Source organism: Ammospiza caudacuta, chromosome 1, assembly GCF_027887145.1.
Source record: "Ammospiza caudacuta isolate bAmmCau1 chromosome 1, bAmmCau1.pri, whole genome shotgun sequence".
Lineage (NCBI taxonomy): Eukaryota > Metazoa > Chordata > Aves > Passeriformes > Passerellidae > Ammospiza > Ammospiza caudacuta.
Genome location: NC_080593.1, coordinates 54,318,368 through 54,333,561, shown reverse-complemented (window position 1 = coordinate 54,333,561; position 15,194 = coordinate 54,318,368). Strand labels below are relative to the sequence as shown.

The window sequence follows — 15,194 nt, the reverse complement described above, 5'->3', positions numbered from 1 at the left end:
CATACTAAATGTTTAATTTTCAGATGTTTGCTGTTTATGAAAACATTTGTGTGAGTAGATGTGTTGAGATGTCTTTTCTTTGTTAGTAATTGAGGCCAGTACGTAGTTTCTCACTTACTTCAATATGCTTTTCACTATTCAATTAAAGTTGTTTTGAGTACTCTTTTTTATTGAGCAAGATTTTGTTTTTGAAGTGGCCCCACACACTTAACTGGTTTTAATTCTACAGTTCATTCCAATGAGATATTGGTATATGCCTAGTTAGTGCTCTTTGGAACATTTTTGGGTGGATCCAGTATATTTTATTTGCTAGTCCTCTTACATTTAAAGACATTGTTCTTTGCTGTACACTTTAAGAATGTAAATATGAAAGGAAATACCATGAGTTCTCTTTGGGATCTCAAAGTCGACTATTGTCAGATTTCAAATAAAACTGGGTAAACTGGTAGATTTTTTCTTCTTTCTTGTGAGTAGTGACACAGATTTGACCATAAGAAAAGTGTTGACTTTTTTTCTTGCAAAATGTTTGTTTTGAAGCTACACTGATTAATCAGTGAATTGGCTGTAGTATTCTGATATTCCCTGTGACACTTTGTGCAGAAGTTGAGCTTCTCCACAGCTTTGCACAACATGGATCTCATGTCTCCAGAAAAATATCAGGCAATTGAGATAGTTTGTAGTATAATGGGGAAATGTGTGAGTGTGTGTATTAAGTGGGTATTGTTTTGCTTAGTATGATTTATCAATTGAAGTAAGAAGGTGCTTTAACTCCAGTTTTCAGTCATCACAATCCTCTTGCAATATACATTAGGAGTAATTTATGAATTATGCACATAACAGCATCAGTCCAAGTGGATGAACTAAGGATGAACTCAATGAAAAATTATTTTTAATTGTGTGCTTTTATTCTCAAACCCAGTGTTTAGACTGTCATGCCTACTGAACAGATTGAATATAGAGAAGATTTTTCCAGGCAAGTTGTGGAAAGGAATCTAGGTGATTCAGGAATTTTTTACCTTGCAGTATATGTTGATATAATGTAATTCTAATACTGTCCTCACAGGTAAGAATTAAACATAAATTTTTTAAAACTAAAGTTAGATTAGGAATCTTGTCTTTGACAAATATCTTGTAACTGCTCCAAGGGATTTCTCTTAGAGATATCAGAAAAAGAAGCACTTAAATAGCTTTGAACGTGCTTCCTATTAAATCTGCACTTAAATCTAATTATTGAGGGCTCTGCCATTATTAGAACTAATAGAAACCATCCATGAAATATGTTGCTCCTTCCCTGTTAACTTCTATCCTCTGTGATGGTGGTTACTGGTTCCAGTGACCTCGTCAGCTGCTTGTGCAAGACCTCCTCAGTTGGAAGATTTTATGGTTGTTATTGGAAGAACATGATGACTATAGCACAGAGAGGTAAGACAGCATCCTTCTGTCTACAGCTGTTTGTTTGAAGTTAATTATACACCTGAACAAAACTGTATTTAGGTAGTTCAGTAAAAGTTCTCAGTATTTTGGACTTCATTGATGCCAACTCTTGGCAAACAGATTGTACGTGCTTGCTAAGGCCTTGCCATCTTTTGTAAACAATGCTTGTTTTGAAGGTAACTCCGTTAAGATATGGAATAAAGTAACAGAAATGAGGGGGGAGCAATTAATGTGTCAAAACCATAGTGTCATGATTTTAGTGTTGTTTGAAGTATTCAAGGTATCCTTATGGCAGAGTGGAGATAACACAGGCAAGATGGGCCCTGTTGGACAGCAATTGTAGGCTTGTAGATTCTCTGAAATAACATCTACATACTGTAGATTCTATGAAATAACATCTGAGTCCAGCCTCAGCTGACGCAGTGAATTACAAAGGAAATTTTATCCAAAAGGAATGAAACATAGCAGGGATACAAGTCTGTCTAGAATTAAGATCAAACACATCCTCAACCCACAGAGGATAAATCCAACTTTACTCTTAGAAATGTGAAGGAATAAAGAGAATACAATAGTGTTCATTGGTTGTACAGTCTGGACAGCTTGTTAACAAAAGCTGAGGAGCTTAAGTTCTACTTGTTCTTGATTGAATGACTAGTTGTTCTCTTTCTCTTTTAGGTTATGGTCAGACTGGTCCAGTAGTTCAAAGAGGTGGATATGACTCCATTGCTGCTGCTGTTTCTGGTCTCATGCATATCACAGGGCATGAGGTATAGTGCACAACTTAAAAATTTCATAGAATATTTGTGCCATGCCCCAAAACTGGCTGCTGCATGGAACAAGTCAGCCTGCTGGTAACACATCTATTATGCAAACCCTCCTGAGTCCAGCAAGAGGTCTCATCTCTGGGAATCTAAGAAAATAATAGTACTTGTATACTTCAGCTATGGCACTCCAGACTTGTAAAGAAAAATGCTCAAGAAACAGAAAATCAAAGAAAAAAAGAAAAATCCTGAATCTCCAGTGAATAAATTGGCAATGTATGCTAACCTGTTAGTGGTCGCATGTAGTCACTTCTAGAGCTGTAGTAGACACATTGTTGACAGCTGGATGATAGAACCATATCTATGAGTCTGAAGTCTCACTGATGCTTGGATATTGATATTCCTTCATATGTAAAAATGGGAGTTGTGAAGCTATCTAGATAAAATATCTGACAAAATAGATAAGATATCTGACAAAAGGTGGGTGTTTTTCAGTCATTCTGCCTACAAATAGGCAGAAAGATGCCATGCATTTCTGGAAAAGCTTTATGTGCTACCTATTCCCACTGACATCCAAGATCTTTGTTAGCTGTGGCAGTGCAGGAAGCATAATAATAGTTTAGTATCTAAATTCCAGAGATACACAGAACATGTATCTTCACCTCAGAAAAATGCTGGTGAAATAAACATTTAATTAAGCTGTCTTGAATCACCTACAGATGCAGGGAATGTGGTCCTCAAATGTCCCTTTTCAAGTGAGGTAGCGTTAGAAGTCTGCTCTATGCATTATAAATGCCAGATACCGTTCTAGTGTGGAGGTGCTCCTGGTACTCTGGAAGCAATAGTGCAGATCTTGTGAGTACAATACTTGCATGTTCTAGATAAACAAGGAATTCATAAAGTTTCTGTACTAAGTGTCAGCTGTTCATGTTTGAGTATGTTGTTGAAAGCTAACCACATGATCTGGACACAACTCTATTGTAGGGTTGATATTCTGCCAATAGACTTGTTTTCTACTGAGAACAATGGCAAACATCAGAAGTTTGTACTTCTGGCAAGTATTGTTACCAGCGTTGTCCTTTTTATTAGGGAAAAAGCCAAAATCAAGCATTTTTTGACTGAGTAAGCTGAAACATCTTGTGCCTAGTTTCCTGAGGCTGTCTATTTCTGCTGTGTTATTGGTATGTACTCATAGGATGTTCCATCACAGAACATGAGAAGACATGAAATTGAGTGCTGTCCTTACAGGCACTTCCCTTCAAATATATCATGTACATGTGCACTAAGCAGTGACTGATCACAGTAACTGCAGTGTAAGTAAATTTAACATTGTATCTGTAGAATGGAGGTTCATACTTCCAGTACAATGCCAGAAACTTCATGTACACCTCAAAATATACCAATCAAAATTGGAAGGGTATACAAACTGTTAGAAAGGGCCAGATGTTGTTAGTGCAACATGAATAAAGGTAGATAGAAAGATTGAAAAACACAGGACTTTTGTACTGCTTTTCAATAATATTGAATGCCAGAATAAATAACTGTTACACTGAATAATTGCATGCAAGTTATATTATGAAAATAATAGTCCTCAGTGGCTGTTATGAAGATAGATTTTATAAATAGATTGTGTTAAGGTCTACGCTGGAAAACCAGATGTTCGCATCACCTCACCAAGCCTTGAGGTAATGTAATCATAGGAATCATTTAGCCACTGTCAGTAACAGCTTTGTCTGTTCACTGGGAGCTTCTGAGAGTTCATTCAAACTTAGTCACTCTTTTGCATGATTAAAATGAGCATGCAAAAATTTGCTTATTTTTCTTTATTTGAAGTTGTTTATGTAACATTTCCTCAATTTCTCAAAACCATTTTTGGATGTATAGGTGGACAGTATTGTTTCAAAGACTTAAGTAGTCAATGACTCCAAAAAAACAAATGTTCTTTTTGTTGTTGTAGTGGAAACCTATCCAAGTGGCTGTAAAATCATATGGTTGTTGAAAGTAACTTCAAAATAGTGAAGTATTATTAATAGTAAAATCTTCCATTTTTTTAAACATTTATGTTCTTGTGACAGAATTGTGTTTAAAATTTCACAAAACTAAGTCTGAACAAAAGTAGAAAACCTTGTTTCAGTCAACATGTAGAAAAGTGGCCAAAGAAAAAGAGTAAAAAAGAGAACAATTTCATGCTTTTTTTTTTTTAATAAAGCTTAAATTATTTGTTGACTAGATAATGTAGAATTAATGTGCAAAAACTAATAAGTTAATTTGAATGGGTACACTAGGGTCTGTTTTTTTTTTTTTTTTTTTTAGAATAAAATAGAAAATGCCACTCTTATAAGCTGGAAATGAAAGAAAAGGAAAAGTTATAACAGATGATGTTGGTTTTATATTTAATTGCAGTAGCTATAGATAATCAGTATGACATCATCAGTGCAAGAGTGCTCTTTGGAAACATCCCTTTGGTAAACAAACCATTGAACGCTCTTGCAGGATGGTCTTAGAGGCATCAGCTGTTGCAGCACACAAATGGAATGAATCTGAGCAAGCAGTAAAAAAGCATCTACATACATGACCGAGGTGTTGAATGTTGAGGTATGCATATTTACATCGATGTATAAATATTTACAGTTCCTTAGAAAGAATTTTATAATAGGGTAATAAAATTTTGTCCAGTATCTGACACATAGAAAAATGTATAATCCAATAGCAGTATATATTCCTGCCTATAAAAAAAAATAAATTAACAGCTTGCGCTTTTTTTGTTTATCTTTTTTTTTCCTGGCATCACTTAATAGTAATAACTTTGAAATGCTTCTGAGTGATATTCAGAACCTTGAAATCAAGCTATAACTTCTGCAACATTGCAAAAATATTGGCACAAACAACTGCATTTGTGCTAGAGTTGTTTTTGCACAGTAGAATAGTGTCTTTAAATCATGTTTTGTATACAGTAACCTGCAAGCTCTTACACATGTGCTTGATTACTTGTGTATTAGAAGGTATCATACCTGTGAAATTTGAAATTTCTATGACTCATCAAACAATAACTTGAAATTAATTAAATAAAATCCAATTTGATCACAAATCTCCTTCCATCTCCTAGTGGATTATTACATGTGGTCCTCAATACTTAAAGTACCTTTATAGTGGTGTGTTCTTTCTTGAGGAGAAAACATTTTTGTTTTACTGAATATGAGTCAGCATTTAATCTGCAATCCAGAGATGCCATTCATTCTTCAGTTTAGTACCAAACAAAGTGTTACAAAAGAATACACATGGTGTATATAGTTGAGAGCTGTTGAAAAATACAGCCATTGCTGGTTCATATTAGCTTCAGCAATTATTTCACATCTGTAAAACTACTGGACTTAGAATGCTTTTCTTAAACATGTCATTTCAAACCAATTTTCATTTTAAATGGATGATTTTTGTATTACTGATGTAAATTTGGAAAGGGAAATTATGTCAAAGGGCAAAAAAAAAACACCTCAGGAAAGGAAGTTTCTAAAACATGTTGTGGCTATATCTGGGCAAGAATATGTTGACCAGTTGTAAGGAATTTAGCAAACAGCAAAAATCAGGAATAAAAATGTAAACTCTAAGATTGAGCAATAGCAAAGCACAGTGATTTAAAAACAAAAGGTCTGCCTAACTGGTATGAATCTTTATCCTTTCAAATGAGGAAAGGGCAACTCCTGATGTTGCACCTAATTGATAGTTCAAGCCAGCCCTTGAGGCTGGATGGCAGCTTTGTTTGCGTAAGACACATTCTCCCTGGCTAGTGCTACATTGCTCTTCCTACCAGAACAATAAAATCACTTCTGTCTGGCAGGGGTGGCGGTGTTTGGCACTTTTGAAATAACTTGCTTGAATAAATGATACTGTATAGATCCTTACTTTGCCCAGGTAGGTGGTATAATATTAGCTATACAGAAGTACTGCTGTGCTAGCAGAAGCTCTGTCCAAAAGAAGGTTATTTCTCTGTGTGTTTAGCTTAATCCTTCATATAAAGCAGCTTCACATCCCTTGTTCTGCAGGATAGTGATAACGCCTGAATTAATCCATTCCACAGTACTTACACCTGTGTGTCCTGCCCCAAAAGACTGGTTTATGGCACAGGAGCTGATTGAAGCTGATTAAATGGTGAGACATGGCAGCTCATCATGAGTCTTGGTAGGAAGACCAAGGATGGCTAGAAATTGTGTGGACTGGTTCAGAATTATGGGTTGTGGAGTGTTAGGATAAAACAAAGCCAACATGTTAAAAATAACATAGCAATATAGTGCTAGTAGTTTGTAGGAGTGTTCTCTAAGGGGAAATTGTGAAAGTATTTTTAGAAATAAAGGTGAACTTTTTACTGAGGCAAAGGAAGTGTTTACTTTTAAACATTAGATAGTTTAGTACTTGATGAGGAAGGTTCTGGACTTCATATATAGCAACCTATTAAAATAATCCCAATTTCTTCATCTTCAAAATGTAGTGTTCTCCTTAAAGGGTGAAATTATTGACACTCTTAAAACAGTGGGCATTGTTTTCAAACTAAATATGTTGCTGCCCATCTGTTTGTAAAATCTAGTCTTTTTTGTTTCTTATCAACCCAGTGAATATAATGAAGTGGCTATAATAAAGAAAGAACAATTTAAACAAGCTAATTACTTGCTGCAGATAATATGAGGGGTTTTTTTGTTTTGGTTGGGTGTTTTTGTATGTGTATGTGTCTTTTTGCTATGTTGCTATGTACCAGAGTTGGGTACAATGAGGGTGGTAAATAACTGGAACCTTTGAGTTGTGTTTTCTATTGGGAAGCTGAAGTAGCTTAGTGTAGCATCTGGGGAAGGAAGAAATAAGAGATTCTTCAAAAAAGTTTTACTTCCTAAAGCAGCGTTCACCTTAGTATTGTGTAGTTTATATATCATCCTATGGATATCTAGGCTATAGAGAGTCACAGACTAATCCTTACTGCAGTTTGGATGAGAGTAACTAATTTTTTCCCAATTTTGCTGTATTTTATACAGATTTTGTAATTTTTAGTCAATTTCATGACAAATTGTTATTATTTATCAATTGTAATGGTTTTAAGTTGTTTTGTGGTAGGCTTACTTGTGTGCCAGAACTCTGGAAGAGTCTCATTATCTACTACTTTTCTTCACAGTTTAAAAACTAAAAAAAAAACCCCAAACAAACAAGAAGTAAGATTTCAAAATAAGGAACTGATGTGATAATCTGATCATCTGACCTCAAATTTTCAGAGTAGGAAATGGAAAATGTTTCAGAAGAGGCACTACAATAAAAGGCCAGCTGGGCTGAAATTAGTAGTTCATTTTGCCATTGATTTCAGAGGGGACATATATCATGCCAATGATTACAGAAGTTCTGAAACACATGATGTTACATGAAGATTCTTCCCTTGATGCTAGAAAAGGTATGACATACAGAAAAAGGATATTTGAACAAACAGCTTTTCAGTGACTTCACTCAGAAGGTCATGAATTTGCATGTATTTGCACGTGTAATATTTATGAGTGTAAACAAAAATTTGTGTTTGTTTTCTTACTAGAAGCCTGGAGTGTATATAGTGGAAAATACAAAACCGAGCTTTCACCTGGGGAGGGACTGAAGATGAGAGAAAAAAAGTGAATGAGAAGAATGAAGCAATATTGTTCTGCCTTTTAAACAGACAGGCAGCTGTGTCAGCATACTGTAGAATTTTTTTAGGCCTTTAGCTTCTGGACATAATAAAATTCAGTCTTCACTAGCTTCTCTTGTCTCTAACATTATCTCTTTTCTTTTTGCATTGATGAGTTGAAGTGTTATATTATTAGAGACAAAAAGTGGCATAATAAATCCTTCATCATGTCAATATGTGGCATCACAAAGTGGCAGTTTTATGTACATGCTGCAAGAATACCTGGTTTTCAGTGGTAGTTTCTTTACATCAGATCACTCAAAGATACTAATTTCTTGCACTAGCTGCAACTGAGTGCAATCATCCAACCAATTCCTTACCAAGTGCCTGGTTTAAAGACAAGTATGTCATGTGGGATGGTGTCAAATGCTTTGCAGAGAACCAAGTAGGTGACATCAGTCACTCTTCCCAGACCTACTACTACTGCTGTAACATTTCATAGAAGGCCACTATATTTGTCAGGTACAATTTGCTCATAGTGAAGCCATGTTGGCTGTCACAAATCATTGCTTATTTTCCATGTGCCTTAGAATAGCGTCCAGGAGAATCTGCTCCATAAGCCTGCTGGATAGGAAGAGGAGACTGGTGGGCCCGTAGTCCCCTGCCTCTTATTTTTTACCCTTTTAATATATGGGGGTTATGTGTCCCTTTTGCCAGTCAGTGGGAACTTCCTAGGACTACCATGACTTCTCAAATATGATAGTGTCTTAGCCATTCCCACTGCCAAATCCCTTGGTCCTGCAAATGTATGTCATCAAGTCCAATGGGCTTATGCACTTTCAGGTTCCCTAGATGGTCTTGAACCTGATCTTTTCCTACAGCACATGGTTCTATGTTATTGTCTCTCCAGCAGATATTGGGGTGGCTGAAGCCCCCCATGAGGACCAGCGCTTGTGAGTGTGAGGCCGCTGCGATCTGTCTGTCGAGGGCCCCATCCACTCCGTCTCCACGGATGGGTGTGCATAGCAGGATTATGTTAGCTGCAGTTGTCCTCCCTGTGCTCTCAGGCACCTCTTCATCCACCCCCAGTGAAACTCCAGCTGGTCATTGACATAGAGGGAAACACTGCTTCCTTGTCTCCTTTCCCTGTCTTTCCTAAGGAGCTGATATCCCTCCATTCCAACACTCCAGTCACAGGAGTCATCCCACCGTGTCCCTGTCATGCCAATAAGATCCCAGCCCTGCACAATTGTATTGTCTCTGCTTGTTTCCCTGCTTTTAATTTTTTCTTTGTTTATTGTTTTCTTTGTTTGCCTTGTTTCATTTTGGGGTGTTTTCTTTTTCTTTAGGATGGTGAGCCAGTTAGATCAGGAGTGGCAATGACAGACCTTGCTACTGGGTTGTATACATATGGAGCAATTATGGCTGGTTTACTTCAGAGGTATAAGACAGGAAAAGGACTACACATTGACTGCAATCTCCTGTCAACTCAGGTAGGAGTTGTAAAAAAATTGCTTTTTGTTGTATAGATGTTTGAACCTAAGAATATAATTTGCATATAAATTAAAGTGCATTAGTTAGTATAACTAATGACAACACTAATAATGACATTAGTGATCATTCTCTTAACTTGCCACTCTGGTAGTGACCATTTTATATGACATGGTTATTGTTACTACTGCACTAAGTTTGGTTTTCACTTTTTGCAAAGGACTGCCATGTTCTGTGAAAGCACAGGTTAATCAAGGTTTATAATATCACCGAGAATGTAACAGTTGTAGTGAGTAATTGGAGACAGACAAGCCTAAATGGTGAAACCAATGTTGAAAGGAAGGCTTTGGCACTAGGTCACATTACTTCTAGAGTGACTGAATAACTTATGCAAAATCATCTAGAATGTTAAAATATCACCCAAGTTTCAAAGTAATGTAATACAGGAGGTCTGCATTTTGGCTCTGGGAGTTAAAAGGACAAAGTAAGGTTGAAGATGGCAGCATTTTTCCTAGGCATTAAAGGCAAAGTTGTTTTGTTCATGAAAGATATAGCATGTACTACCTATAATGAGAACTTTAACTCTCTTCTTTGAATATTTGAACACCACTGGTGCAATGATTTATCATTTCAAAAAGCAAGTGGCATTGATATGAGCTGCATATGATCAGATAATATGTTGTCTTGCTGATGTAGGTACTTGCTGTTACCAACTGGCACGTGGTACAGAGGAATTTTTGTTTTTGTTATAAAATGTACGTCAAAATTGTATGCAGTCTCCTTATTAAAGCAACTACAGTGCTTCATTGTTTTCATCCTTTTTTAATTGTATTTTTCTTCATGTTATAGCTGTCAGTACAGTTGAGAAATTACAGTGCCCATTGTGCTAAAAGTTGGCCCAGGTGTGAGCAAGAGGTTGAACACCTATATCATTGTAGGGTAACAATGACTGAGAGTAATGATTGAGTTTGCTCTAGTTTTAGTGCCTACTGCTTTTGTCTGAATAACTATTGAAATCAGAAAGGAGGGGAAATCCTTGCTTAAATCAATAAAGAACTTCTCATTTATTCCGGAACAAATGTTTGCAAGAAGTGAACTTAATTATACTTACATATATTTGCAAACGTTGTATCTGTATTGAAAAAATGTTTAGGAAAAAAACAGTTCAGAAAAATATTTTAAATGTGTATTAAATTCTTATTAAATAATTTGTAAATATATGGATTAAGGGGGATTTTATGTTTAAGGTATTGTAGTGTTATATATTATGGCAGCTACTCCTTGATCTTTTTAATTTCTAATTTTGTAAAAATACTTTTGATAATTTTTATTGATTTCCAAATTAATTCTGGGAGAGGTGTGTGCATGTAATTCCTTGTTCCACTGGTTTTTGGCTTTTTTTTTAATGAAGTCTTCTTGATTATTATTCAATATTTTATCAAATGCTGAAAGCAAGAAGAGTTGAAGTTAGGTGTTTCTAACTTCGACTCACTTATTTTGTTACCTTGTCTTTTTAATATTTTTCCTTGATTACTGTAGATTTGTCCATGCACAGAAGTGTTCTTATATTGCAAAATTTCCACCTGAACTTCCACATCATCATCCTTTAGGCTACTCCTTTAACATGCACAAGGAGGAGATTGAAGACCTGGATAGATGTTGGTGAACAAAGCATGTCAAGCATGTCACATGGTGTTTGTCTTCTACATGATTAGTTGAAGAAGTGCTAAATAGTCAAGGAAGAGCTTATTCGTTTTTTTAGGTTTTTTTAAACAGTAACCCCTTCCCTGCTCATTATCAAATTATAGTTATTTAAAAGTTATTGAGAAATAATTCCATAAATGCACACTCTCATTGAAAAAGAAATGTTTTTATTTACTTCAGTGTTGGGTAAATGAAATTCAAAAAATGTGGTATATTTGCACAGAATATGGATAAAATATGTTATTCAGAAAACATCTCTTTTGTTTTAGATTACTCTGTTGCTTCAGTCCAAATTCAGTTTAGGGTGTTGGCCCAAGACTGTAATGAGAACATCTATTAAATTGGAAGAAGTATTTATGGATGAGGTTCTAAAGAAAAAAAAACCACCAAGATGTGGTTAATCCCATTAAAAAGACGTGTTACAATGAATGAAAAAAATACATAAGTGGTAGCTCAGTCTCTCTCAGAACATCTAGTTTCTTAGTTTGTTTTCTTTCTTTTTGTAAGACTGCTGTTTACTTATAAGTCTTTAGGGGGAGTGTCACTACTAAGAAAGAGCAGTACAAATCTGAAAAATAATGTAAATAAATAAAATTCTCTTGCAATACTTCTGATGGTAATGAGTTTTTTTAAATAAAGTTAGACAATTGCTGTGATGCAATCAGGGTCTTTAAAGATACATGTTTCCAAAAAGGTTTTGGTTTTACCTCCCAACTAGGTATCTAAAGCTAGCTTTTCATCATGTGATGAATGTTTAAAAAGAAGGACTTTTTGAAGTTTCTCATGGATGTTGCCTAAAAAATAAGGAACCTAAAATTTTAGACTTTCAGTTTACTAGGTTCTTGTTGGTGTTGATTAATGGTAGGATCTAGAGGTCAGAGACATCTTGATAACTTCTTCAGCAAGAGTTTCACTGAAGTGTGGTAATTTTTAATGAGAAAAAAAGGAATCTGCTGTGTGTACTTAACCATCCTATTTGTAGTGTTTTGACAGCAGGATCTTGTATGAAACTTCTTGGTTTTGCCAGCATTTCATGCACTGAGCTAATATAGCAGTGTGGTTGGATCTTTTGTTCATCCCTTCATCTGAACTGAAATTTGTGAACCTGGCCAATACATATTCATTGTTCAGTGTTGATGACTTTGATGATTTCACAAAGGAATAAAAACCCAGGAGTTAAGTCACTCAGGTAATTAGAAAATCTTGAAAACGGTTTGGTTTCTTCTATACAGAAAACTTAGCATCTAAATGTCCTAAATCTAAATCTGTGTCTGTGCTATCACTTTTCTGCATGCCTTGCAGAAAAACAAGAGAATTTATATTCTTTTTTGTGGAGGGGAGGGCTGGAAAATGCTTTTGATGCTAATTTCCTGCACAGACATGCAAATAACAAAGAGCATTGAACTGAATTCAGCTGCCAACAAAGCTGATCTGAAACTTTTTAAAGAACTATCCCACTGACTGGCAAGTTAGTTTCATATTATCTGTGTAGAACCAAATTATAAGTAAGACTCTGTACTCTGAAAAAATATGATTTTTAGAATATCTTCAAATACATTTTTTTTTTCAAATTCTGTATTTTAAACACTTACTACTACCAAAGAGGATTTCTTTCCCCATAACAAAATAGGATTCTAGCATTTTTCTTTGAATGAGAGATATGGTAACTCTTAGGATGTGGTTTTATAGTGAGCACAAACTTTCTATATCTCTCATCTATAAACATTTAACCTGTGTCATACAATTCCTTTGAAATTTTTGACTTTTAGATGATTCACAGTTGTAAGCTCCAGATCTTTCAGCATCTAAATAGTGTCCTTTAGATGATACTGGTAAATAAGAAGGAAGTGGGGTTTGGATTTGGTTCCAATTATGCAATTGTGCCCTTTCTTCTGTTGTGGCTTAAAAAAAATCTCTTGGACGTTTTAATATCCTTCCTGTATTTAATTATGACCAGGCTCCAACAAATACTGTAATAAGTTGGTTTCATTTGGATTAAAAATCTGCAAGAACTATATTGCATATAACATTTCTGCAATTTTGAATGTATTTTTTCCCAGATTCCACTGAGAGAAAAATATGGTTAACATTGTTTGTATAATATGATTGTTCATCAGACACTTCTCTGCTTCTAATTACTATGTTTTAGTTTATATTTGCCATAGCAAATGTGTTCTTAAAATGTTGAGGTGACTCTAGAAAAACCTAGAAAATTGGTATAAATGATTTTCTTTATTTCGTTTTTGTTCTTAATTAAGCAGTTAGTTTACTGAGGGAATGATGAGAGTTAGAAGCTATTAGTTTTTATTTCTGCCTCACATTTTCCCATGATGACTCTGTTTAAGGCTTATCTATTTAAGGTGCTTTCAGTGCTATCTATTCAGGGCTTTCATGGCATGTCTTTTAGCAATTATTGAGTGCAGGTGAAGCTGGTAACAGTTCCATACTGCCTATAGGACATAGAAGGCTGAGAAGTAAGTCGTGTGGAAATATCAGTCTTGGAACTTAGTACTGCTCAGGTGTCTTCACTCTATCTTGTTGCTTCTCTGCTTGCTGAGAGTCATGAGTTGAATGAATACCAAAATACCAAAGGAAAATCATCTTTTTTAGAGGTTATTGCTTCTGGTGATTTTGGAGGCCAGCTATGAGGACTGTTACACAGTTGTCTTGGTTTTGGGTATGGTTTGAATAAGTCAGTTTTTTACAAGCTTATAAAGCATCATCTTTGCAAAACATAGTATTCTTAATCTCCATCATAATAAAAAATTGAGCATGTGCTGTATGGAGATGTTATTTTTTTCACTGTATAACTCTCATATGGAAAAATAACAAAATCTGTATTAATGTGAACATTTCTTTAAACATATACTGCACTTTAAACACTTCTTGGCTTGTATTCTTGACAATTTCCATTGAGGACAGCTGTATAACTAAGAACAGAATTTATCCCTCTGGGTTTTAAGCAGCCAGAATTTGATTGAATAGACCAGAAGACCATACACACATGACAGTAACTCAATTTAATATTGGTCTCTGTGGAATTTGTGTTATGATTTCTAATGATTAGTTATGCAGTCATTGGTAGAACATCCTCCAACTGGATCTTGGTTTTATTTAGAGGCTTTCTTTACTCTGTAAACAGAATACATATTCAAATTGCTGGGGAATTTCTTCTTTAAATGCTACCTAACTGTAAATTCTCTGACTTTTGGTCTTTGCAGACATTGTTCTTGTGCTAAAGAAACCAAGCCTGAATGAGTTTCAGCTTCATTTTCCTATGTTGATCTGTCTCTGATTAATTAGAGAAAGACTAGGAAGGAGATAGAAAAAAATATGCCCCTTTTTTACTAAAAAAAAAGGACACTGCAGTGGGTAGAGGAGAGAGTTTGAAGGTTTGAAGACAAAGGAAGACATTTCTTTAAATGAGTTTTTAATTTAGATGACCTTTAAATAAGGGTGTAAGCTTGGAAATGGAATCAAGATGTTTATTACCAGCAGATCAGATTTCAGAGTCATGGTGAGTATTAAGAGAAGGATAACTTGAGTAAATTAAAAGAAAGGGGAATGATTTAAGCAACTAGTACCAGAATAAACACATTTAGTGTACCCCAAAATCTCACCTGCCCCTCTAAACTCATAGAAGTTTCAGAAGTAATTCTATAAGTTCATCAAACTAGGATGGAGCCTTTCAACACATTGTACTCCATTTTTTAGTGTAAATAACAAGTAATAGGGTTGTAAATTGATGGAAGAGGTTTTAGTTTTATGTCATGGAAAATTTTAAGTTAACAAGACAGCTGATTTTTATGTGCTGCTGAACCTCTGGAAATCTAATAAACCTTAACAAATGTGGCATTTTTGGGTATGGTGATAGAACTCTAGCTAAGGTTTCAACACTGCTTAGTTTGATTTCTTCAAAAAACTCTTATTAAAATTTCTCTGTAGATTATAATTTATCTTTTAAAAAAGGTAAAGGATGATGCTGAAACACATTTGAAATAATGACTTCCTTTGGTCTTCCTGCTGCCAGAATTTCTGTTTGTATTCAGCACAGTGTTCTTTCTCTGTTCAGGATTGGTTTTGGCTAATCAGTTAAATTGCAAACTCTTTAGAGAAGTGACATGTGGTTAGGCCAAAAATCACAACTTATTACTTACTATGTTATGGTGAAAGCT

At 35.1% G+C, this 15,194-nt stretch overlaps 1 protein-coding gene across 1 annotated transcript in view; it reads left to right on the top strand.

Annotated features, from left to right (window-relative positions):
- SUGCT (succinyl-CoA:glutarate-CoA transferase) overlaps positions 1 to 15,194 on the top strand; it is a 311,211-nt gene that overhangs the window by 37,261 nt on the left and 258,756 nt on the right. Inside the window, exons 7-8 of the mRNA XM_058812181.1 lie at positions 2,110 to 2,201; positions 9,174 to 9,317. Coding sequence (XP_058668164.1) covers positions 2,110 to 2,201; positions 9,174 to 9,317 — 236 coding nt within the window. The remainder of the gene's footprint in view (positions 1 to 2,109; positions 2,202 to 9,173; positions 9,318 to 15,194) is intronic.